Below are 23,928 nucleotides of genomic sequence, written 5' to 3' on the forward strand. Positions count from 1 at the left end.
GGTACACGCACAGCGCACTTCCTGGGCGTGTATCATTTACCAGACTTTTGAGACTCAAGATCCAATTACAGTAACACTCAGTAAATATTCCAAAATGCAAATTCACTGCTAAAAACAGGAGAATTGTTCTTCCCACATGAAATGACACAGAATCAAGAGCTGCAGCAAAACCAAACCACCAACAAACAAAAACACCCAACTTCAAGTGAAGAGCCTAACTAGCATGGTGTGTGTCAGGAGAACAGCCATCTCTGTCCCCCGTCTGTCCCCACAGGCTGGGCGCGACACCAGCGTGGGCACACCTGGGCGCGCCCCTGGCAAGGGGATGGCGAGCATGAACCCTGGATCAAGGCCACCGCCTTCCTAGGAAGTGGACGCAGGATTCCCCTACTCCCCCGAGGCCACCTTTCAACAGGACGGAGAGTGGTCCCTGTCCCCCAGCGTGCCCCCTCGTCTCCCTACCACCAGCTGGAGTGCTCCCCGGCACGGTCTCCTCTGCCTGCCTGCACCGAAGGTGCAGCGCCTGGCGGGCGAGGGGGGAGTCGGGCAGGCGCGGGACTAACCAAGTGCTCCAGCTTCCGTCTGCGCAGCGGGGGCTGCTCCATGAGGACCGAGTCGGCCAGCACGTTGAGGGTGACCTCCACGTTGCTCAACACGGAGTGCAAGGGCGCTGCGTCACCACCCCCGCCGATGCTGCTCAGCGCCGTCTCCACGTTTTCGGACCAGGCTATCTGGGCTGACAGAACCACAAGCTGGGCCTAGAAGACACGAGACACGAGACCCAAAGGATCGTTTCGGAGACCGGCCGACACACAGGCCTCTCCGCCGCCTGCCTCTGCTACACGTTACCTGGTACTTGTCAATCCAAGTGATGTAGGTGTTCGGGTCAATTGAAGTTGCTTTACCAAAAATCTCAACTTCTGTGACAGACTCGGCCAGAAGCTTGGCCAGCGTGACTCTCATCTCCTTTTCCACCAGTGTGAGCCACTCGTTGATTTTGGGATGTTCAGTGATCGACACAGGAGTTTTAAACATGACCTGAAATGCATACGACCTAAGAATTAAGATGCACAAAGGCGGGAGGGAAGCTTCCTAAGGGACAGTCACGAACGTCCTACCTCCTCTCCTTCACGGGAGGAAATGCCCAGGACGACAGAGTTATCCTCGTTGAGGATGATGCTCGAAACGCCAGCAAACATCTTCTTGAAATGCTTCTGTAACTTGGCTACGTTCTTACTGTTTCCAATGATTTCAAGCAAATCTTCATCACCCACAAAATAGAACCTAAAATTTAAAAAAGCATTCAGGTTGTAAAATGTTACATATACATAAAAAAGGTGAACCAAAGCAGAACTTCAAACAGCAGGAAGGGAAACCAGATTCGGATGGTGGTGACAATCTCCAGTCTGAACTAGATCACGTCCAAGTTCTTCCAGCCCTCAGCAGAAGATACACATTTGTCTAAAAAGATACTGAAGAGGAATTCCACGCATTTCATGTCATTTACCTTTCTTCGTGGACTTATGTTTTGAAAGCCTGTTCCAGAGGCACCTGGGTGGCTCAGTCAGTTAAGTACATGCTCTTGATATCACGGTGGGTGATACTGAGCCCTGCATAGGGCTCTGTGCTTACGGCGAGGAGCCTGCTTGGGATTCTGTCTCTCTCCCTTGCTCTCTGCCCCTCCCACACCTGCTCACTCTCTTTTTCTAACAAACAAAAATAAAAGCCTGTTCTAATTACAGTAAGCAAACTATTCAGAAAGAAAGAAATGCTGTTTGGAAAACAATCAGAGCTAAATTTTTAAGAGATGCCAGCTGCCTGGAAGGGTGGATAATAGTTTCAATGAAGCTTAATAAACAAATGTGAGATAGAAAATGAGGAATTGCTCAGTGTCATTAGGAATGGGGCGCCTGGGTGGCTCAGTCAGCTAAGTGTCCAAGCCCTGCATTGGGTTCTGCGCTGACAGCTCAGAGCCTGGAGCCTGCCTCAGAGTCTATCTCCCTCTCTCTCTGTCCTTCCTCCTTCTCCTCTCTTACATTAAAAAAAAAAAGAATAAATGCATGAAAAGGGAAAAACATTATATGAATTACTAGAAACAAAACTACTGATGTCAAAGTGACCAACACACGGACTCACAGGGGAGAGGGGAGGGTCCTGAACTTGAACTTGACTTCAGTGCAAATCAAAGCAATCATCTTACCTAGGGAAAGAGGATCGCTCTCTTTCCAGGTACTCTCCCAATGCTTTCTGGATCTTTCCCAGCAGGTCCGCCAGTCTCTCCAGAGACCTCTGTACCCCCTGGATATTCAGAACATCCATGACAAGGGGAGACTTGGATACTTTTTTCATCAGAGCCAAAAACTCCGTGCTGATACTACGAATCAAACCAAAAGCGTCGTTAGCCTTTACATGAAGGACGGTGACCAACACGGCTCGGCTCTCTTGCCCCGGGCTAGAGGTCGCACCTCTGGAACCGCTGGGTCTCCACCGGCAGCAGGTGCTTGATGTCCGCGCTGCCCGTGAAGATGCCTTCCAGGTAGACCCACCGCCTCTGCACGTCGATCCACACGTCGAAGAGAGCCATGATCCGGTTCAGCTTGTCCTCCCAGCTCAGGGCGTCCTCCTCGAAGACCTGGCGGGCAGATGGGAAGCAGAGCCGAGCTGCTGAGCTCTTTACTCAAAGACCTGCCACTGCAAAACCTGCAGATCATGTCAACTTATCTGACTCACGCATTAAAAAACAGGCTTCTGGTAACTGCCAGTCAGAAGGCGTTACAGAGCGCGCCCGAGAGGGCGGGCCGCCCCAGCGAGGGTACCTTGTAGTAGGGAGATAGCTTCATGGCGGACACGCTGTTGATGTGCTCCTTGACCTTGTTGAAGAGGTCGTCCCAGCCTCGGATCAGGCGGCACTTGTTCTGGTAGTTGACCAGGTCCAACTCGTACGTGTTCCACACCTCTCTTATCTGGAGCAGACCCGGAGAGGCACCGCGTCAGCACGCGGGGGCTCCCAGGGCACAAGCAACCAAGGGCCACAGACGCGATTCAAACCGACAGCACAGCCCGAGGCGGGACACGCAGGGCGCTGCCGGCCTGTTCCTCACCTGCTTCAAAAACTCTTCCAGCGCCATCTCCCCCTGCGCCACGAGCAGCACGTCCTTGACAATGGCCTCGTTCTTCTGCAGGTCCACATCCCAGATCTGGCCGAGGGTGAGCTCAGACACAACCCAGTTGACGTGAAGTCTCTTCATCAGCTGCTTCCAGTGGCGGTCCTTCAGTGCTTCGGACTTGAGTTCAATCACCAGCATGTTTACCTGCGGGGGGCGGAGCAAGGTCACTGTGCGGCCGTGTTCCTGGCGGCCGCGCACGACCCCGGCGCCAGACCCCCACCTTCAGGTAGCCTTTCAGCAGCCTCTGGACGAACTCATAGGAGGCGTACTGCCGTAATCGGGCCGGGAAGTTTTTCAGCTGGTTCAGGAGCCCGTCTAAATTTTGTCGAAGCTGTCAAGAGAAACAAAATGATTTTTGGTTTGCCAACATTTCCTTTAATGGTGAAATATCTTCAAAAATGTTTTCCAGGGGCGCCTCAGTGGCTCAGTTAAGCATGACTCTCGATTATGGCTCAGGTCATAATCTCACAGTTGGTCAGTTTGAGCTCCGAGTCGGGCTCTGAGCTGGTGGGGTGGAGCCTGCTTGGAATTCTTTCTCCTTCTCTCTCTGCCCCTTCCCCACTCATTCTTTGTGGCTTTCTCAAAATTAAATAAAAACATAAAAAATGTGGTTTTCACACACATTTCCCATCAGTCCAGATGACTTCCACAACTGAGCACCGTGTGACATTCTGCGGACACCGTGCCGTTCCCTGCCCGCGAAGCTTCCGGGTGAAGGCCACGGCTCGCGCCAGACGACGGCGCATACAAGGTCCACTTCGGACATACCTTTCGAGGCTGCACGGAAACCCACGGCTGCTCCTTCATCTGATCGATCTGCTCCCAGACCTTGGAGAGTTCTGACCAAACGCCTTTGAGGTCCTGCAGCTCTTCCAAGGCCACCTGCAGTCACACGGGGAGAGCAGTGAGACTCTGGACGCGGCAAGTGCCGCAGGCCCTGGTCAAGGGCAGATGAAGGCCCAGGAGCCCCGCCCCGGCGGCCCCGCACCTGGACGCGCTCCTCGCTGCCGCTGAGCAGCCCCGTGTCGGTCAGCTCCAGCGCCTCCTTGGCCTTCGCGCACTTCTCCCGGTCGTCCTTCAGCCGGCCGAACTTGCCCTCGTATATGGTGAGGGCCTGGAGCGCCTCCTCGGGGCGGAGATTGCCCTGTAAGCAGGAAAGGGCACAAGTGCGGCGCTAGGTCCCAGGACAGAAGCGTGCCTGGGCGCCGAGACGGCGGAGGGCGCCTGCCGGGGGTCTGGAATCTGACGGCCTGAACACGTCTGCACACACAAGTCGTCAACAAGATGCACGCTACGGTTCCCGTACATCACTGAGTGTGATTTCTACTCCCATACTTGACGTAAAGAAAGAGACGAGTGAGAAAGCTGGGGCACCCCTCCTCAGTCACTCTCTCCGAGTGCCTCGGGAGACGGGAAGGGAGGACTCCGGACAGACCGGGGCTGGAGCAGACCTCTGGGTCCCAGGGGACATGGCTGCGGGGAGGGCGGTCGGGGGCTGTGGCCGCGCCCTCCCTGAGGCACGCAGCTGCTACATCAGTCCTGGAGACCAGACCCGAAATCTGGTCGTCCTCAGGGAAGCAGCCTCTAGTCGAGCATTCAACTACTACTTGCTTCCTCTACATGTTAATAACTTGAGAATGACTACATAAAATATTGTCGAAAATTAAAACCAGAACATATTAGTAAAAAAAAAAACAACAACAAAAAACCAGCAGTAAGAAACATTCAAATATTGGTGACCAGAATCTTGCTTGTTGATCGACACTCCCTCCCCGCTGGAGCTGGCCTTCGGCCTGAGCTACGGGGTCGCGATCAGTGAAAGCGAAGACCTCCTGAAAACAGGGCCCCTTGAACCAAACGTGAACCCCAACCAGGCCCTCTGGGAGCAGCGGCACAGCAGGGCTGTGCGGAGTGGATGGCGGGAGGCTGCCCCTGCCACCAGCTCCGGTGTCGGGTCACCAACACCCGGACTAGAAAACCAGATTAATGTCCGAAGTACCAGGACCGCCTTCCCCCTTCTCTTTCCTGCCCACATTTCTGCGTCTGAACAAATGACACAGAATCCAGCCCCAGAAACCCAGCGTGCCGCTACGTGCCTGCTCGAGCCTGGCACTCGCTGTCACCTCTGCCTGAAGCCCTCCCCCGCTCAGGTCTTCTCCAACAGCCACCTTGCCACACGGCAGCGCGCCCCAACGCCGCTCCCCCTCCCGGCTCTCGCCCTTCCCCACGGCACCTCTCAGCGCCTGACTCAAATCCGTGTCTTCCTTGCTCGTTTTTCCGTGTCTCCCACTGGAGGGGGCTCCATGGGGACGGGGCTGCTGTCCTTCCTGCTCCGCGTGCAGAACGCAGTCAGTGCTCAGTAAGAGGGTAACTCAGGATCAAAAACCCTTTAAGTTTTAAAACCACCTTGTGACTCACGCTCGTCGTGAGGGGCTCTCGGTAAGAAGAGGTCCAAGCTGGCTTTCACTTTTTAAATACACCAGGTGTGAGTTTTAATTACAAAAAGGAGTCCTCCTTGCCGGGAAGGCTAACCCGCAGCAAAGCCTTCTGAGGTGTGGGAGGAGGGCCTCACCGTGACGGGCTTGGTCTTCTCCCAGTCGGTCAGCAGGTCGGCGGTGCGGCTCTCCACGGCCCGGTCCTCCTGCACGATCTTCATCTGCAGGTTCGCCACCTGCTGCTGGATGGCCGAGTCCTTGCGCCGCATGATGTCGTTGAAGGCGCCCCACTCGCCCTCGATGTTGTCGATGTAGAGCCAGGAGGGCGGGAACTGGAACCTCTGCTTCTCCAGCAGCCGCTGGCCGTTGCGGTAGAGCTGCGGGAGCCGGAGCACGGGCGGCGTGAGCGCGGTGACCACAGGCTGTTGTCGGAGTCCCAGGGAAGGGAGGACGGACCGGGGCCACAGGGCACACAACAGCATGCCTGCCCCTCTCCAGAAACCTTCCACGCCGAGAGCTCAGCGCTCTGCAAGCAGCACGGCCCCGGCCCGCCGTGGCTGGGGCATCACGGCGCCTGTGCAGCCGGGGATGGGGGTGGAGGGGCCGCAGAGAGGATGGGGAGCACGCTGGGCTGTGCTTCACCCCCCTGCCCAACTGTACACAGACTGCCAGTTTGAGGACTTGAAGAACTACTATTAAAGTAAAAGATTTTCAAAGGCAAAGCACAGTGGTCCTCAAACCTCGATGCGGTTACGAGTCACCTGGAGCGCGTGAGCCCCAAGGGGCCAGGGCCCGCCCTCCCCCGGCCGGTGCGCTGGGAGCCAGAGACGTGCTGGGGGCCTGCACGCACCCAGAACCCGTGTCTCCCGTGGTGAGGAGGAGGATTTTACCTGTCCGCGGAGCTCACCTCGACTTGTTTTTCAAACTGCTTGATCTTTCGCTTCAAAGACTGCACGTAGGTGATGAAGGTCACCGCGTCAGAGGTGCTGGCCGTGTCCACCGAGTGCTGCTCCAGCTCCTGCCGCGACTGGGTGGGGAGAGCGCAGGGTCTCAGCACGGAGCCGAGGCTTTGCCCCAGACTCACGCCAGGACCCGCCTCCTCACCTTGGAGATCTGGGAATGGAATTCTGTCATGTTTGATCCGAGCATCTGCCCAAATTTGCTGAGCACCTCTTTATGCCAAGAGTCGTACTTCAGGTTCACCTTAGACTGCACCTGGGGGTGAATGAGCCCACGACAACAGATCCTCAGTCCCTACGCCGGTGTTCACAGGTCCACTGTGTCCCTGTCACCCACAGACGCCGCCTTCACAGCCAGCGACCTCCACCCCTGGCCCTGCGGGGCGCAGCCCACCTTGCCGTAATCTATGACCACCGGCCCAAACTCTTTCTTGGTTTCCGCGTTGTCAAAAGTCCCTCTGGCCTTCCTGATCTGCACCAGGAGAGCCTGCCACTTGTTGAGATCCTCTCCAAGTCTGTTGTAGATGTTTTCGGCTTGCATGTCCCACAGGCACTGATACTGAAGCCAGACCTGCAGATGAACCACACGGTCAAGTAGCACAGCCGGGCCTTTCACTTTACGGAACGTTAAAGTATATTAGGTTCACGTGTCTCACTTGTCAGTGCTGTTAGAAAAAGTCACTTCAAATGCTCAGGATTTTTGTATTAAGAAAGAATAACATTTACCGCTCTCTGGAATATTAGTTAATATTCCCTAAGATCTGCCCTCCCAGCCACTGCTTTAAAACAAGCATTGTCAACTGCACTGGGTTAGATACACATGACGTAGATTTCGGCTCCCACATTTACCAGGCCTCACGCTCACCACATCTGACGTCAGGCCCTGCTCTCCCCACATCTGACATCAGGCCCCACACTCACTACGTCTGCCGTCAGGCCCTGCGCTCACCACGTCTGCCGTCAGGCCCTGCGCTCACCATGTCTGCCATCGGACCCCACACTCACTACGTCTGCCGTCAGGCCCCCCCCCCTCCCCACGTCTGCCGTCAGGCCCCCCCCCCACGTCTGCCATCGGGCCCCACGCTCACCATGTCTGACATCAGGCCCCCCGCTCACCGCGTCTGACTAGACCCCACAGTGTATTCCAGTGAGATGGGGAGCTTCTCACCTTGACGTACTGCTCGACCTCAGTCACGATGCCCATGACCGCAGAGTAGGACTCCTCCAGGGCCACGGGGCCGTCGGGCATCCGCGTTAAAGCATTCCGGTAGAACTTCTCTTCTTCAGTCAATTCGTAATGTACGCCCACCTAAGCGAGCAGAGCCAGGAGGAGCACAAGGAGGGCGGACGCGAGCGTTCGCCTCACAGCCACATTTCGCAGAATTCAAACGAACCGAAGGAACAGCTCGCTGTACAAATGGCGTCTGTAACACGCGCTTACCGCAGCCACAAGAAATCAGAGGCCTACTCAACGCATCAACCAGTGAAGGGACATCAGATCAACCACAAGCTAGAAAATCTGAAGATAGTACAGAGCACTTGAGACCTAAATCTCCCATCTGGGAGCGGAACACTGGAGGCCATGTCTGAAGAACGGAGACTGCCATGACCAAATGCTGACACCAACTTGGATGACGGGCGCGGCGACGCATTCATCGTTTGAATGATCTGAGCGCTGGCTGTGTGCCAGGCACTGTTGCAGGCACAAGAAACAAACGTCTGCTCACCTGGGCTTACATTCTGTGGGAGGAGAGACCCTTCCCAGCCGGTGAGAAGTGCTGGGAGTCTGGGGTAGGGGAAGTCAGGGAAGGCCTCACTGAGCAGGACCGGGAGAGGGAGGGAGGGAGGGGCCATGTCAGCATATTGCTACCAGGGCTTCCGAGTCGGAAGGTCAGCAAGTGCCAAGGCCCAGGGGCAGGAGCCTGCCGGACTGTCTAAAGAGAGCAAGAGGCCAGTGCGGCTGCACTGGAGATGCTGCACGCAAGCCAGAGAGGCGACAAGTGGCGCAGCATGTGGGGCCCGGCACTCTGCCACAGGGACCTGGCCGCCACGGGACATGGCCACCACGGGACCCGGCCGCCACGGGACACGGCCGCCACGGGACCCGGCCGCCACGGGAAGTGACAGGAGAAGCCATCAAGGGGCTCTGGGAAGAGCAGGGCAGATCGACACACAATCTTACTCTGGCTGCTGTGTCGAAAATAGATGGAGGTTGGGGGGGCACGCGGGCGCAGACAGAGACCTGTCAGGAGGGAACTTTAAGAATCCCAGTGAGGGATGATGGTACCCGGGACCAGTGGGACCAGCGACGTGGGATAAAGATCAGGGTGAATTTTGCAGACCAACCGTGGGACGCAAGGATGACACCTCAACTTAGGCCTGAGCAGGATGAAGGCAGAGAAAAAAAGACCGGGTGGCAGCAAGTCTGAGGAGGGGGTCAGAGACACACTCAGTGTTTGAACACATCAGGCCTGTGGAGATGCCCAGGAGCGAGCTGGGGAGACGGGTCTAGAGCTCAGGCTAAAGGCCGGGCTGGAGGCACGAGCACAGAGTTGTCCCACATGGCCGGGATTTAAAGTGAGCGGACCGGGTGAGCCAGGGGCTGGGGACGGAGAACACACTCCGAAGGTAGGAGCAGAAGAGGGAGAGGCAAGGAGGAGCCACAGACAGCCAGGACACCGGGACAGCCAAGTGGAACAAGTGTGTCAAGCAGGAGGGGCACACACGGGTCACATCCTGCCACTGCCGGTTCTCAGGACTGAGAGACCCACCACAGCAGCAGGCAAAGGCCTGTGACCCTGATGCCTGAGGGCCAGGGACCTGAAGCAGATGTGCAGACCAGTCCTCTGTGTTTTCTCCAAGGGCTGCTGAGAAGTACAGTGGCTGGAGGGTGACGGGTCAGGCTTGCTCGCCGACACGAGGCTGGGCAAAGGGAAGGGGAGCTGGGCCACAGAGCACGGGCAGGGCTCCGGCGTTAAGAGGGCCTAGCTTTCGTTTGGTTCGGTGCTGAGACAAACAGCGCAGTGCTCACAGAAGCCGACGAGAACCGGCCTGCACAGGCTCCCGGAGGGAAAGAACCCGGGCCCCCAGCTCGGCTCACATCAGCTGGTCACCGCCATGGCGGAGTCCACGGGGGGGGGGGGGGGGCCCGCTGCCCCAAAACACCTGAGAACTGAGCCTGTGCCTCTTATAGTCAGAGCTGAGACATTCTAGAAGAGCCTGGCACAACACAGGTTCTGGAAATCTGCCTCTTTGAAAACCACTGGTCCTATTTAGAAGTAATGTTGCTCAGAGACCACGGACTAAACAGTCTTTTGATGGGTTTTCCTTTCGCTCCAGAAGCACATTAATAAGAGTCTATTTTGGATTATTTTAAAATAAGCTGGGGGAGGGGAAGAAATTTAAATTGGCCACATGATGATAAAGCAGGCTGGTGTGAGCTCACGAGACCCCCCTCTACTTTCGTGTGGAACTGCAGACTTCCATACTGAAAAGCGGGGGTGGGGAGAAAGAGGAACTGAAATTCCCAGAGACGTTCCCGGACGGAATTTCGGAGAGACTACCGAGATCAGAGCTGCCGAGGCAACGATCTGGAAAAGCAGCTGCTGGGCAAAGTGCCACGTCACATGAGGCTTCCTCTAGCTTTCCCTTAGAATGTGGGGTCGCAGGTCTGGAGTCTTAAGCGACCGGCGGAGAGCACCATTTCAAGAGGCGCGAGGAGAGGTGGCCGCCGGAGCCCGGGGAGGCCTGGGGGGGAAGGGGGTGCGGCGCCCCCGGGAGGCTCACCTGGTACCGCTGGCTCTGGATCCTGGGAAGAGAGAGCACGACCATCTTCCAGGCGAACATCTCCTGGTACAGCTTGTACCTGCACTCCTCGATGGGCGGGTTCAAGTAGATGACCTGATTGGTTATTCTCAGCTCGTGAACAACGTTCTGTAAAAGAAAGATTTCATTTCTTACTCAAAAGTCTATTTCAACAAAATGGCTTTTATGCATTTGTGCCGCCAGGATCAGTATTCACGAGAAGGGCGATCATTTCTGGATTAAAAATCCCACTCATAAGAGTGCAATGACATGTCCCTCCAGGGGCCATCTTCAATCACACGGTCCCGGATACACATGTACGTGACCGTCATTCAATAATCCCCTCAAGTAAAGTCAGGTGCTATGAAAGTTTAAACTCAAAACTCGGTACAAGTATACAAATTATAGCTTAACTTTTTTGTCACATAAAGCATCAATCATTTTAAAGGAATTTTCTTGATACGAAAGTTTTTCTCAAAGTAAAAAAGATGGTTTTGGTGCGTAACATTTTCTCCCTCTGAATTACGGACCTGCTTGAGTCTGAACACGGGTGTGTTACTTTAACGGACGCCACGACCTTCCGTAGCTCACGTCGGGTGCACGGTGCTCCCCAGAGAAGCACCGAGAAGGCGGGCATTGCTTAGGTGCTTCCAGGGTCCCCTGTGCATAGGCGCTGGGCACGTAACGGGGGCTCAATGTCACTTGCTTTAATGTGCCTGGTGATCTCTGGATGGAATGACCTCGGGACCTCAGAGCCCCGTGTCACTGAGGCAGTGACATGAGACTGGCATCAGCTGTCAGACTGCGGCACGACGTAGGTTACAAGTCAAGGGGAGTCTGTGTCACCTGCCAGTGCCTGCTGTGAGCTGAGCAAGACCCCACCCCATCCCCACCGGATGACCGCGTTAGCTCAGACACACCCATCTGCCTTTCTGCATCTCCGTATTTTAAAAAGTATGCTGTGGGAACGAATATGTCTGTGCAAAACTGAAAACCGTTTTCAAGCATTAAGAGAAAAAAATGAGACGATAACATCTGGGTAGGAAAAACGCAGCTAACTGTTTCTCCCCCATCAAAGTTAGTTCTTTAGTTCTTTTAGACTTCTGTTCGATGAGGTAGTTTTATGGTAAATTCAACACAAACATGACCAACTATCTACACAAACACATGGCCTGATGGGCCACTGTAAGGCAGGCACTTCCGTACAGGGGCCCAGATTCGGGGACAGGACCTATGGGCACAGCTGGGACACACACTTTTCTAGACAGCCTGCTGGGTTCCAGCTGGCCACTCCTCCACTCAGCGGGAAGTGGGGGGTTGGAGACAGAGACTGCTGTCCAGTGTGGAGGCCACCACCGTGCTGGTGCGCCCTTCCGGGAGACCCTGAGAAGACTGGATGAGGCAGTGACATTTCAGTGTCAGAGTCTGAATTTTCCTTGTCCTGGCACTGTACGCAGTTCTTGAAATGGTTTCTTGCAAGTATGCCTGGAAAGTGGAGATTTCTTTTGCAGTGAAGTTTTTTTCCAGTTTCCATTAAAAATTTTTTTTGATGTGTATTTATTTTTGATAGAAAGAGAGTGTGAGTGGGGGAGGGGCAGAGAGTGAAGACACGGAATCTGAAGCAGCTCCAGGCTCTGACCTGTGAGCAGAGCCCGAACCCATAAACCATGAGATCATGACCGAGCCAAGTTGGACCGTTACTTGACTGAGCCTCCCAGGCGCCCCCAGTGTGTAGATTTTTTTCTAGGAGGCGCCTGGTGGCCCAGTCGGTTAAGCGTCCGGCTTCGGCTCAGGTCATGATCTCACGGTTCATGGGTTCGAGCCCCGCGTCGGGCTCTGTGCTGACAGGCAGCTCGGAGCCTGGAGCCTGCTTCTGATTCTGTGTCTCCCTCTCTCTCTGACACTCCTCTGCTCGCATTGTCTCTGTCTGTCTCTCAAAAATAAAAACATAAAAAGTTAATAAATAAATAAAAAGAATTTATTTCCCATTAAAAAAATGATTTTGAAGTGATTTTAGATTTACAGGAGAGTCGCTAAGCAAGCACGAAGAGGTTTCCTGCACTCTCCAGCTCTCTGTAATGGCAACACCGAACACGGCACCGTCGCCCAAACCAAGAAATTAACATGGATACAGCACTCCGAACTCAGATCCTGGCTCTGGTCACATCTCCTGGGGCCCCAACACAGCTGTCTGTCACATCTCCTGAGCCCCTTCCGACCAGTGACAGCTCTGTTCCTCCTGGTCTCTCTCGTGATCGTGACATTCTGGAAGGGTCCTGGCAAGGGGTTCTGTGAGGGATGCCTGACCTTCTCGCATGATTACAAGGAGCCGGGGAGGCGCAGGGTCAGAGAGCGCAGAGGGGAGGTGGCCTTGCTGTCACCTCGCATACACGCCGCCAGGGAAAAGAACGCACACAAGACAGCATTGGTGATGCTGACTCTGGTCACCTGCGTGAGGTGGCGTCTGTCAGGTTTCTCATGGTAAAGTGGCTTTCTCATTGGTACTTTACAAGAGGGAGACTCTTGTTTGCTTCACGAGCAAATCGGATGCCGTGGGAAATACTCACTTTAATCTTCGGCTCCCCGCCAGGCTTGTGACTGACTTGCGGGGCGTCCGTGTCCATGTCGACTTCTGCTTTGTCCTCAGCTTGTCCGAGAAGCACCTGGGTCCACGCTCTCAGGCCGGCTTGCAGGCGGACGCCCAGTATTCTTTCGATCTACAGAGAGAGCAGCGTCGGGCAATGCCAGGCACGTCGGACAGAGCGCTGAGGCTTCAGGCCGAGGACGGTGGCGACCGCACCCTTCAGCCCGGCGCCCCCCCCCGCCCCTCCCCCCACCTCAGAGAGCCCGACCTCCATCCGGAGGTCACCCAACCACCAGCCCGCCGGCTTGTCGGGGACAAGGAGACGGACGCAAGTGCAGCGGAAGCAATCGCGGTCTCGCTGTTTGCTCAGTGTACTAGTTCATGAAACAACAGGATTTTCCTGGCAGCCTCGGAGATAAAGCTACAATCTATAATCTGGAGAGTAAGCCTTTTTCCCTTTGGTAAAGCTGAGGTATAATTGACATATAACACTCTATCAGCTTCAGAAGAACAACGTAATGTGTTCACATTTAGATACATGGTAAGCTCATCACCACGGTTAAGACCAGCTACCATCTGTCACCACATCCAGGTGACCGTCTTCTTTTAACAAGTAAAGAAAAAAGTCTTCTCCTGGATCGAGAGTGAGGGAAGCAAACTTCCTATGAACGGGACATCTGTACACCTCTGTGCAGAGTCTGCCTTGGGCCACAAAGCCGTCCCGGGAATGCTGTAAGGGCGGCGTGGCAGCCCGAGACTTCCAGCAGATTCGGAAGAGTGGGTTCTGTTAACTTCCCCGCTAGTGCTCCAGGCGTGGGTACACCACCTCTCCGGGGTCGCAGGCTTTCTCTTTACAATGAGTGGGCACATAGGGGCCTCGGGGCTGCCCAACCACCACCGCCTACGGAGCAACCCTGCCGCCAGACCGCTGCTTCCCGGGACTCGCCAGGGATGCCTCGGACGTGCAGCCACAAGAGAGCCGCATGCAGTAGTGTGTCTCAGACACACGCGCACACGCACCTTCCCTCCCTGCACACCCCAACGGGGTGACCCCCGATCCTCCAGGACAGGAATACGAGGTGGTTACTGGGCATTTCCTTCTTTTTTTTAAAAAGTAAGCTCTAGGCTCAATGTGGTGCCTGAACTCAGGACCCAGAGATCAAGCGCTGTGTGTCCCGCCTGCTGAGCTGGCCGGGCGCCCCCAGGCGCCTCTGTGTCGGGAAGGACGCAGAGAGGGGCGCCAGGAGGCGAGGGCCAGGGAAGACAGCCTCGTGATCAGGTGAGCAGGCAGGAGGACACTGTCAGGTAGTCTGAAGATAAAGAGAACCCCCCACCTCATCGCCTCCAACTGGGAAGGGACAGAGTATTGCTCGCACCACACGGCTCGGCGCTGTTGTTACTTAAATGGGATTTCTGGAGGGGAACCTGGACCACTGCTGGTAACTTCTACGGAAAAACACTTTTCAGAGACAACTAACAAACTTACAAAATAGGGCTCACCCTTACACTGCCAGCAGGAAAATGAAAACGGCTATGACACACCACCCCTCACCTCCATGTCAAGCTTGTTGACCCAGATGGGCAAGTTGGAATAGGAGTGCAGGTTCAAGTCATCCACAGCTTTCTGGACCCTGTTCAAGATCTCTGAGAACGTCCTGTGGTCATACATGCAGGTCTCCAGGGAACGGACTTCCAGGTCGATTTTTTCTTCAATAATTAGCAGATCATCCACCTAAAGGAAGGCATATTCAACATTTAAAACACCCATTTACTCTATTCCTTTATATTTATGTACACTCTTCTCAATGAGCAAACACTCAAGCAAAGAAGTTCTTTCCATGAGTAGCTAATCCCACCTGTTGGTGTGAGAACACTTACACCCACTCCCGTGTTTTCAGAGGGAAAATGTATGGAAACTATCAGCGTCTCCCCCGACTCCCTCCTGTTCGTGGGAAGGGTGACCTCTGACTGAGAAGTCGGCTCCGCTCAGCGCCTTCTCTGTCGCAAGCACCAGCCTGAGGGCCAGACGGCTTACACCCGTCTGGCTGTGCTAGGGTCTGGGAAGGCGGCCTAGGTCTGGGGAGGGGACTGTCAGCAGGTGGCATGGCTGACACCTAGAGCCCCGTTCTCCGTGTAGCCGTGTCAGTAATACAGGTCCCGTTCCGCTCCACCAGACTCCCGCGTCCGTCATCTCTCCATCGGTTTCCAAACTCAGTTACTTAACGGCCTTCCCAGAGCCCATCAAAGAGCACAGCCCAGTAAGTAACAAGCAAGGAAGGACCAGGGGCTTCCTCTCCCTTCCAGTCCACACGGCCCAGCGCTAACCCGTCGGGAAGCCTCCCGTGGGAGAATCACCATGGTAACCAAGAGAGCGAGCGCGCGCCACGTTCGGCTCATTCCCGGGACCCTGGGGAGGGGACGGCAGGTCACAACACACCTTCTCCTGGAAGCTGAAGACGGTCTCCGCCAAGCGCTGCACGTAGGGGTCGAGCTTGTAGGACTCCCAGACGAGCGCGACGCCCTCGGCGATCAGGGCCTGCACCTCCTTCTTCAGGCCGGCCACCAGCAGGGAGATGGTGTTGCGCTCCTCCACCTTCTCGCAGGTCCGCTCGTAGGTGCGGACGCTCTCGATCAGCGAGATGGCGAACGGGTAGAGCTGGTTTGCCTGGTGGGCCTTGTTCACAATCGCCAGCGGGACCCGGAAACCAAGCCACTTGAGATTCCGAACCTCCTTTGAAAGCGTGATGATCTCAGGAAGGAAGTTAACTTTCAGCTTGAGGACGTTTCCGGTTCGGCCTCGGACCCGGGTGCTCTCGATGGTGAAGATGCGGCCCGAGACGCCCAGGTTGCGCTGCTGCACCTTCCGGGCCCAGTCGTCGAAGATCTCCTGGGTGTTGAGCTTCATGCGGAAGCTGTCCCCGTCCTGCTTCAGCTTCTGGCCCTCCACGTGGTTCTCCCAGCCCTTGCCCAGCACGTCCTCCACGCGCTTCATGTAGGCGCTCAGCTGGCGGTCGATCTGCTTCGCCCAGATGATGGAGCCCGACACCGGGGGCAGGTCGCGCACGTGGCTCATCTTACACGCCTGACTCTGCGGGTACTGGACCTTGAACTTGTCGTGCAGAGACTCGATGTCGTCTTTCACGCGCTGGATGAGCTGGGTCTGGTACTCGCGGATGGCCCCGCGGATGTGAGGCCTGACGAACAGCGCGTTGAACCTGGAGAAAATCCTGAACATCTCGTTGGCGTTCTTGGCCGTGCCCAGCTGATCCCGCAGGCGAGCGGTGATCCGGGTCTCCACCCTGTCGATTCGCTCGTCGTATCTCTTCATGGCGGCCTCCCAGGCTTCCGTGCCTTCCTTGGAGACGTCCAGCCCGTCCACTTCCTTGACGTTCTCGTAGGCCAGGTTGACCTCCTCGATAGCGTTCGCATCTGCGGCATCGAAGAGAACCTCGGCCACCTTCATGTCCTGGGGCTCGGGGACCTCTCCCTGGTTCTGCTGCGCAACCGCAGCGACCTGCAAGAGGAGGGCTCGTGACCGGCAGGCAGAGGGCACCGACTGCCGTCCGGCTGTGCACCCCAGTGCACGCCGCAGCCGGTCTGCTTGGTAGGTTTTTAACTTTTAGCCAACTGTTTTAGAACCACAACTCAACAAAGCCATGAAAAATACCACAGAGTGTGTTCTAACGCTGCCCATAAAAGTCTTCTGATAATATAGTTTTGGTGCCTAAGAAGCTAAAGAATATGTTAAAATGCAGGTTTTCAGTACTTGCCTCTTCAATGTTTTGTCTAAAATTAACACTGCAGTGGAAAGCCCAGAGATTCACAGGCGGGCTATGTGCAAACTCAGATCCAACACAGTCTTCCTTTTTGATTCTTTTTTTAATGATTTTCCATGTCTATTTATTTAGAGGGAGGGAGGGAGAGGGAGAGAGAGAGACCGAGAGAGAAAGCAGGGAAGAGGCAGAGAGAGAATCCCAAGCAGGCTCTGTCTGTGCAGAGTCTGACATGAGGCTTAATCTCACGAACCGTGAGATCATGACCTGAGCCGAGATCAAAAGTTGGACACTTAACTGAGCCACCCAGGCACCCCCTTCCTTTTGATTCTGAAAACTTTAATTATAATCCATGGGTACATACTGCAGGAAGGGACAGACAGAGAAATACTTCAACAAGAGAGACGAATCCCCCATTCCACTCCCTGAAGCCCTAGAGAGCAGAACAGAGCATTAGCTCCACGTCAGGAAGGGTCAGACTTCCATACGCATCTCCTGGCCACAGAATTATAAAACCAGGCAAGGGTCTTAATGTGGCTCCACAGATGTCTTGGATGAAATTAAGATGGTCTGGGAATTTGGGAGAAATTATCATCATTATTTTCACTAACCCCTAACTAAAATTTACATTTCCTGTAATAATGTATGGACACAACAGTCACACACAGTCTCTTAAGGTTCTGTGGCTTTGTCACCAATAAAGTACCTCTTCATTACATGTGCACACATCTTTTTTTCTTTTTTCAATTTTTTAAATGTTTGTTTATTTTTGAAAGAGAGAGAGACAGACTGCAAGCACGGGAGGGGCAGAGAGAAAGAGGGAGGCACAGAATCTACAGCAGGCTCCACGCTGAGCTGTCAGCACAGAGCCTTATGTGGGGCTCGAACTCATGAGCTGTGAGATCATGACTTGCACTGAGGTCAAACGCTCAATCAACTGAGCCACCCAAGTGCACCTACATGTGTACTTGTCTTGAGATCCTGCTTATGTTCATTGCTTCAAAATTATGGTATTAATATGGCCCCTCACTAGGTCTTGCTATTTTAGGTGTTTATGGAAAAACACACAAATTACTAGATTTAATTTATTTTATTAAGTCAATTAATTCCAAATTTATCAGTAATTGTTCTTTTGTAAATCTGTGCATTTTATTTTCTGCATTTAAAAACATTGAGTATTCCTGGTAATGGCAGAATGAGGACAAAAACTGAATAAAATTATTAAAAAGTTTTTTCAGGGGCGCCTGGGCGCTCAATCAGTTGAGCGTCCAGCTTCGGCTCAGGTCATGATCTCACGATTTGTGGGTTCTAGCCCCGCGTCGGGCTCTGTGCTGACAGCTAGCTCAGAGCCTGGAGCCTGCTTCGGATTCTGTATCTCCCTCTCTCTCTGACCCTCCCCTGCTCACACTGTCTCTGTCTCTCAAAAATAAATAAAAAACATTTTAAAAAATTAAAAAAAATAGTTTTTTCAGGACAATGGAGAAAAACCAAAGGCAGCCAACAACTACATGTGTTTTCTCATGACAAAGGGCTACCAAATCAGCTAAGTAACAGTTAGCTGTTGGCCTTCTTGCCTGAAGGTGCTCTCATTCCCCGGCTGAGGCAGTGAAAACCTGCAGTTTTGCAATGGGAGCAGAACAGCACTGTTTCAAGGGGAGATTCTGAAAATGAGAAAGCCTGAGAAGGGCTGGCGTAACAAACTATGCACACACACAGGAGACCCCTGGTGAGCCCTTTTCAGAATGGAAAGTCTGGGGAGATTTACAACTTGCTATCAATCAAGATTTTATATCCAGAGACACTATCCTTCAAGTAGAAAAGTGAAATATTTTTCCTGATCAACAAAAAATGAGGGAACCTGCTGCTGGCAGACGTATGGAACAAGAACTACTACAGGAATTCCTTGAAACTAAACGGAACAGACACCAGACAGTTACTCGGATCCACTGGAAGGAGTGAAGGGAACAGGACCAATGGTAATATGTGGACAAATGTAAAAGATTATATGTATTACTTTTCTTCTACTAATCTTTCTAAAATGAATGTGGTTGTTTAAAACAAAACTTATGGGGCACCTGGGTGGCTCAGTCAGTTAAGTGTCTGACTTTTGCTCAGGTTATGATCTTATGGCTCGTGACTTTGAGCCCCGTGTCAGGCTCTGTGTGTACAGCTCAGAGCCTGGAGCCTGCTTCAGATTCTGTGTCTCCCTCTTTTTCTGCTCATCCTCCGCTGTGCTCTCTCTCTCTCTCTCAAAAATAAACATTAAAAAAAAAAGCAAAGAAACAAAACAAAATTTATAACACTGTATTGTTGGGTTTATAGCACATAAAGATGTAATATATGCGACAAGGAGGAAACAGAGCTATAATGGTATGAGGTTCCTATAGTTTATTGGAGGTTAGACTGTGTAAGCCATGATAAATTAAAGATGTATACTGTACTCCCTAGAGTATCACCAAGAAAGAAAATCCAAAGAAATACAGCTATGAGTCTATAGAGAAATTAAACTAAAACTAGCATAAGAAGAGGGCAAAGAAACAGAGGAGCAACAGTGAAACAGGCAGGAAACAAACAGCAAATGCAGCTCTGAGTCCGGCCATGTCAACAGTCACAGTAAACGTGAGCACACGACCACATGCTCCAGTAAAAACGTTCTGAGAACATACGCACGCACATGCAAGTTTATCGTTAACTTTACGATATAAAGGATATTTGCCACGTGACTTACAAATAAAATGTAAATGATTCTTAACAAGCGTGCGTGCGCAGAGGCACACGGGGAAAAGCGTTAGGCCTCAGGCTATCCACTCTCACACTTCTGTTCAACAGTGTTCGGAGTCCCAGCCTTAGCAATCAGACATCAAGAAGAAATAAAAGGCAGCCAAACTGGTGAGGAAGAAGTCAACCTTTCACTATTGGCAGACAACAGGATACTCTATGTGGAAAACCGAAAAGATTCCACCAAAAAAACTACTAGAAATGATACATGAATTCAGCAAATTCGCAGGATATAAAATTAACATATGAAAATCGGTTGCGTTCCTATATACCAATAATGAAACAGCAGAAAGAGAAATCAAGGAAGAGATTGGTGATTGCACCGAAAACCATAAAACATGTAGGAATAAACCTCAGCAAAGAGACAAAAGATATGTACACTAAAAACTATACAAAGCTTATGAAAGAAAATGAAGAAGATACAAAGAAATGGCAAAACATTCCATGTTCGTGGATTGGAAGAACAAATATTAAAATGTCAATACTACCCAAAGAAATCTACACATTCAATGCAATCCCTATCAAAATGCCACCATCATTCTTCACAGAGCTAGAACAAACAGTCCTAAAATTTGTATGGAATCAGAGAAGACCCAGAATAGCCAAAGCAATCCTGAAAAAGAAAACCAAAGCTGGAGGCATCACACTTCCGTTCCGCAGGCTGTACTACAAAGCTGTACTCATCAAGACACTACAGTACTGGCCTAAGAACAGACACTCAGGTCAATGGAACAGAATAGAGAACCCAGAGATGGACCCGCAAATGTACGGCCAATCTCTGACAAAGCAGGAAAGAATATTCAATGGAAAAAGACAGTCTCTTCAGCAAATGGTATTGGGAAAACTGGACAGCGACATGCAGAAAGAACCTGGACCACTTTCTTACACCACACATGAAAATAAACTCAAAATGAATGAAAGACCTAAACGTTAAGGCAGGAAGCCATCAAAATCCTAGAGAAGAAAAGAGGCAACAACCTCTTCGACCTCAGCTGCAGCAACTTCTTACTAGACAAGTCTCTGGAGGCAAGGGAGACAAAAGCAAAAATGAACTATTGGGACCTGATCAAGATAAAAAGCTTCTGGACTGCAGAGGAAACAATTAACAGAACTAAAAGCCAATGGATGGAATGGGAGAAGATATTTGCAAATGACATACCAAGTAAAGGATTAGTATCGAAAATCTACAAAGAACTTATCAAACTCAACACCCCAAAAAATAAACAATCCAATGAAGAAGTGGGCAGAAAACATGAATAGACACTTTCCCAAAGACATCCAGATGTCTAACACACATGAAAAGATACTCAACATCACTCATCATTTGGGAAATATAGATCAAAACCACAATGAGATACCACCTCACACCTGTCAAAACAGCTCACATTAACAACTCAGGCAACGACAGGTGCTGGCGAGGATGCAGAGAAAGAGGCTCTCTTCTGCACCGCTGGTGGGAGTGCACACTGGTGCAGCCACTCTGGAAAACAGTGTGGAGGTTCCTCAAAAAACTAAAAATAGAACTACCCTATGACCCAGCGACTCCGCTACTAGTATTTATACAAAGGATAAAAAAATGGTGATTCAAAGGGACACATGCACCCCAATGTTCAGAGCAGCACTAGCAACAATAACTGAATTATGGAAAGAGCCCAAATGTCTATTGACTGATTAATGAATAAAGATGTGATATGTGTATATATTACTGTAATATAAATATATTACTCAGACATAAAAAAATAATGAAAATTTCCCATTTGCAACAATGGATGGAACTACAGTGTACTCTGCTAAGCAAAATAAGTCAGAGAAAAGTTAAATATCGTATAATTTCACTCATATGTGGAATTTCCGGAACAAAAACTGATGAACATTGGAAAAGGAAGGAAAAATAAGACAAAAACAGAGAGGGAGGCAAACCATAAGAGACTCTTAAATACAGAGACCTGAAGATCGCTGGAGGGTGCTGGGTGGGGGATGGGCTAAATGGGCAATGGGCATTGAGGAGAGTGCTAGTTGGATGGGCACTGGGGGTTATGTGTAAGTGATGAATCACTAAATTCTATCCCTGAAATCAGTAGTACACTATATGTTAACTGACTCAAGTAAAAAATACACAAACCCTAGGCTAGAAGGAATCAGCACCAGAATCAAATCTCTCACGTGTAAAATAAGTGGCTAACATTAAAGCCAGCACACACAAGCACGCCCTCATACACACATCAATCAGTGAGCACTGAGCAAAACGGTGCTAAGGATTCATTATTAACAGTGTACCCAGGGGCATGTGGGTGGCTCGGTCAGTCGGCTGAGTGTCCTATGTCGGCTGAGGTCTTGCGGTTCGTGAGTTCAAGCCCCACATCGGGCTCTCTGCTGTCAGCACAGAGCCCACTTCGGATCCTATGCCCCCCTTTCTGCCCCTCCCCTACTTGTGCTCTCTCAAAAAAAAAAAAAAAAAAAAAAGATGTTCATTAAAATACAAAACAAAATAAATCACAATGTGCCCCAAAGAGTAGGCACGTCTATGCACTGAATAAAACTTCCTGGATGGCATGGATTCTAGATCGGACCCCCCCACCAACACGGCACTACAAAAATTTGTCAACGACAAGAAGGCTGTCAACTACAGACTGAGCACCATATACGTCCCCTAGAGTCTATAACACTGATTATATATTGGCTTTGATGTGTATTGATTCACTTATCAATCCCCTGCCTATATACAGATGACCTCGGAACAACACAGTTTGAACTGCAGGTTCACTTACACATGGGTTTGTTGTTGTTTTTTTTAAGAATTTTTTTAATGTCTATTTGTTTTTGAGAGAGAGAGGTAGAGTGTGAGCAGGGTAGGGGCAAAGAGAGGGAAAAACAAAATCCAAAGCAGGCTCCAAGCTCCGAGCTGTCAGCACAGAGCCTGATGTGGGGTTCAAACTCACAAACCGTGAGATCATGACCTGAGCCGCAGTCGGAAGCTCAACCAATTGAGCCACCCAGGCGCCATACACGGGTTTTTTTCAATCCAGTACAGTGTATGTATTTTCTTTTTGTTATGGCTTTCTTAATGTTTTCCCCCCTCTAACCTAAGAATACAGTTTATAACATATAACATATAACATATATAAAACGTGTTAACCCTTCTGTCATCAGTAAGGCTTCTAATCAATAGTAGGCTATTAGTTTTTTGTCACTGTTGTTGTTTTTAAAGATTTAAGTTTTAAGTAATCTCTGCACCCAATGTGGGGCTGGAACTCACAACCGAACACCAAGAGTGGTATGCTCCACTGACTGAGCCAGCCAGGCACCCCTATGGTTAACTTTTTAGGGAGTCGAAAGCCACACGTAGATTTTTGAGTCCGCAAGCAGTTAGCACCCTTAACCTCCATGTTGTTCAAGGGTCAAGGGTGGATCAGTCCACCTTCTATTTCTGCACTGGATTTGTTTTTTTTAATGTTTATTTTTGAGAGACAGAGTGTGAGTGTGGAGGGGGTGGGAGGCAGAGAGAAAGATACACACACAGAGTCTGAAGCAGCTCCAGGCTCCGAGCGGTCAGCCCAGAGCCCGACGCAGGGGCTCAAGCTCACGAACTGTGAGATCATGACCTGAGATGAAGCCAGATGCTTTACCAACTAAGCCACCTGGTGTCCCATCTGGACTGGATTTTTTAAAGAAAAAAAATTGGGGGGCGCCTGGGTGGCTCAGTCGGTTAAGCCTCCGGCTTCGGCTCAGGTTAGATCTCACGTTAGTGGGTTCGAGTCCCGCGTCAGGCTCTGGGCTGACGGCTAGCTCAGCGCCTGGAGCCTGCTTCTGGTTCAGTGTCTCCTTCTCTCTCTCTGCCCCTCCCCCTCTCATGCTCTGTCTCTCTCTGTATCAAAAATAAATAAAACAGTAAAAAAAATAAATAAAAAAAGAAAAAAATTGGTGAAGAAAAAAGAAAGGTGAATTGAGAAGGAAAACAAGCATATACAAAGAAAAGGAATCATTTAATTCTTTTAATAAATCTCAGGCATAGGAAGGCCTGGCCAGCTCAGTCAGAAGATCGTGTGACTCGATCTCAGAGTTCTAAAAGTCTGAGCGCCATGTTGGATGTAGGGACTACTTAAAAAAAAACTTTAAAATTTTTGAATAAATAAAGTAAATCTCAGGCATGTACAATTATTATCCACATTTTGCAAAAGAGCAATCTAAAAAAGGGTTAAAAGACACGTCCAAATCATACAGCACATTCAACAGTGGGATCAGGATTTAAAACGCAGGAAGCGTGGCTCTAGAATCCACACATTTCGCGGGGAGGAAGAACGGACGTGGACTGAACACACAGAGTCCCTCCATCACAGGACAGGATGCAGATGGAACTAAAGAGGCACTTGGTGCAAAACTGAGGGAAGCAGTAGTTCATTAGCATCTGAGGAAAGGAAAGAGGGAGTT

At 51.4% G+C, this 23,928-nt stretch overlaps 1 protein-coding gene across 1 annotated transcript in view; it reads right to left on the reverse strand.

Moving 5' to 3' along the window:
* The window catches only part of DYNC1H1 (dynein cytoplasmic 1 heavy chain 1), a 58,229-nt gene that overhangs the window by 28,592 nt on the left and 5,709 nt on the right, over nucleotides 1–23,928 (reverse strand). The window contains exons 8-26 of the mRNA XM_029950817.1: nucleotides 15,387–16,463; nucleotides 14,502–14,681; nucleotides 12,933–13,082; nucleotides 10,348–10,494; nucleotides 7,730–7,870; nucleotides 6,956–7,132; nucleotides 6,707–6,817; nucleotides 6,510–6,629; nucleotides 5,740–5,979; nucleotides 4,156–4,311; nucleotides 3,936–4,049; nucleotides 3,388–3,498; nucleotides 3,102–3,311; nucleotides 2,817–2,963; nucleotides 2,466–2,632; nucleotides 2,201–2,374; nucleotides 1,119–1,284; nucleotides 850–1,038; nucleotides 564–758 (exon numbers count right to left, since the gene is read on the reverse strand). Of these exons, the coding sequence (XP_029806677.1) occupies nucleotides 564–758; nucleotides 850–1,038; nucleotides 1,119–1,284; nucleotides 2,201–2,374; nucleotides 2,466–2,632; nucleotides 2,817–2,963; nucleotides 3,102–3,311; nucleotides 3,388–3,498; nucleotides 3,936–4,049; nucleotides 4,156–4,311; nucleotides 5,740–5,979; nucleotides 6,510–6,629; nucleotides 6,707–6,817; nucleotides 6,956–7,132; nucleotides 7,730–7,870; nucleotides 10,348–10,494; nucleotides 12,933–13,082; nucleotides 14,502–14,681; nucleotides 15,387–16,463 (3,972 nt within the window). The remainder of the gene's footprint in view (nucleotides 1–563; nucleotides 759–849; nucleotides 1,039–1,118; nucleotides 1,285–2,200; nucleotides 2,375–2,465; nucleotides 2,633–2,816; nucleotides 2,964–3,101; nucleotides 3,312–3,387; nucleotides 3,499–3,935; nucleotides 4,050–4,155; nucleotides 4,312–5,739; nucleotides 5,980–6,509; nucleotides 6,630–6,706; nucleotides 6,818–6,955; nucleotides 7,133–7,729; nucleotides 7,871–10,347; nucleotides 10,495–12,932; nucleotides 13,083–14,501; nucleotides 14,682–15,386; nucleotides 16,464–23,928) is intronic.

Source organism: Suricata suricatta, chromosome 9, assembly GCF_006229205.1.
Source record: "Suricata suricatta isolate VVHF042 chromosome 9, meerkat_22Aug2017_6uvM2_HiC, whole genome shotgun sequence".
In the NCBI taxonomy this organism is placed as follows: Eukaryota; Metazoa; Chordata; class Mammalia; order Carnivora; family Herpestidae; genus Suricata; species Suricata suricatta.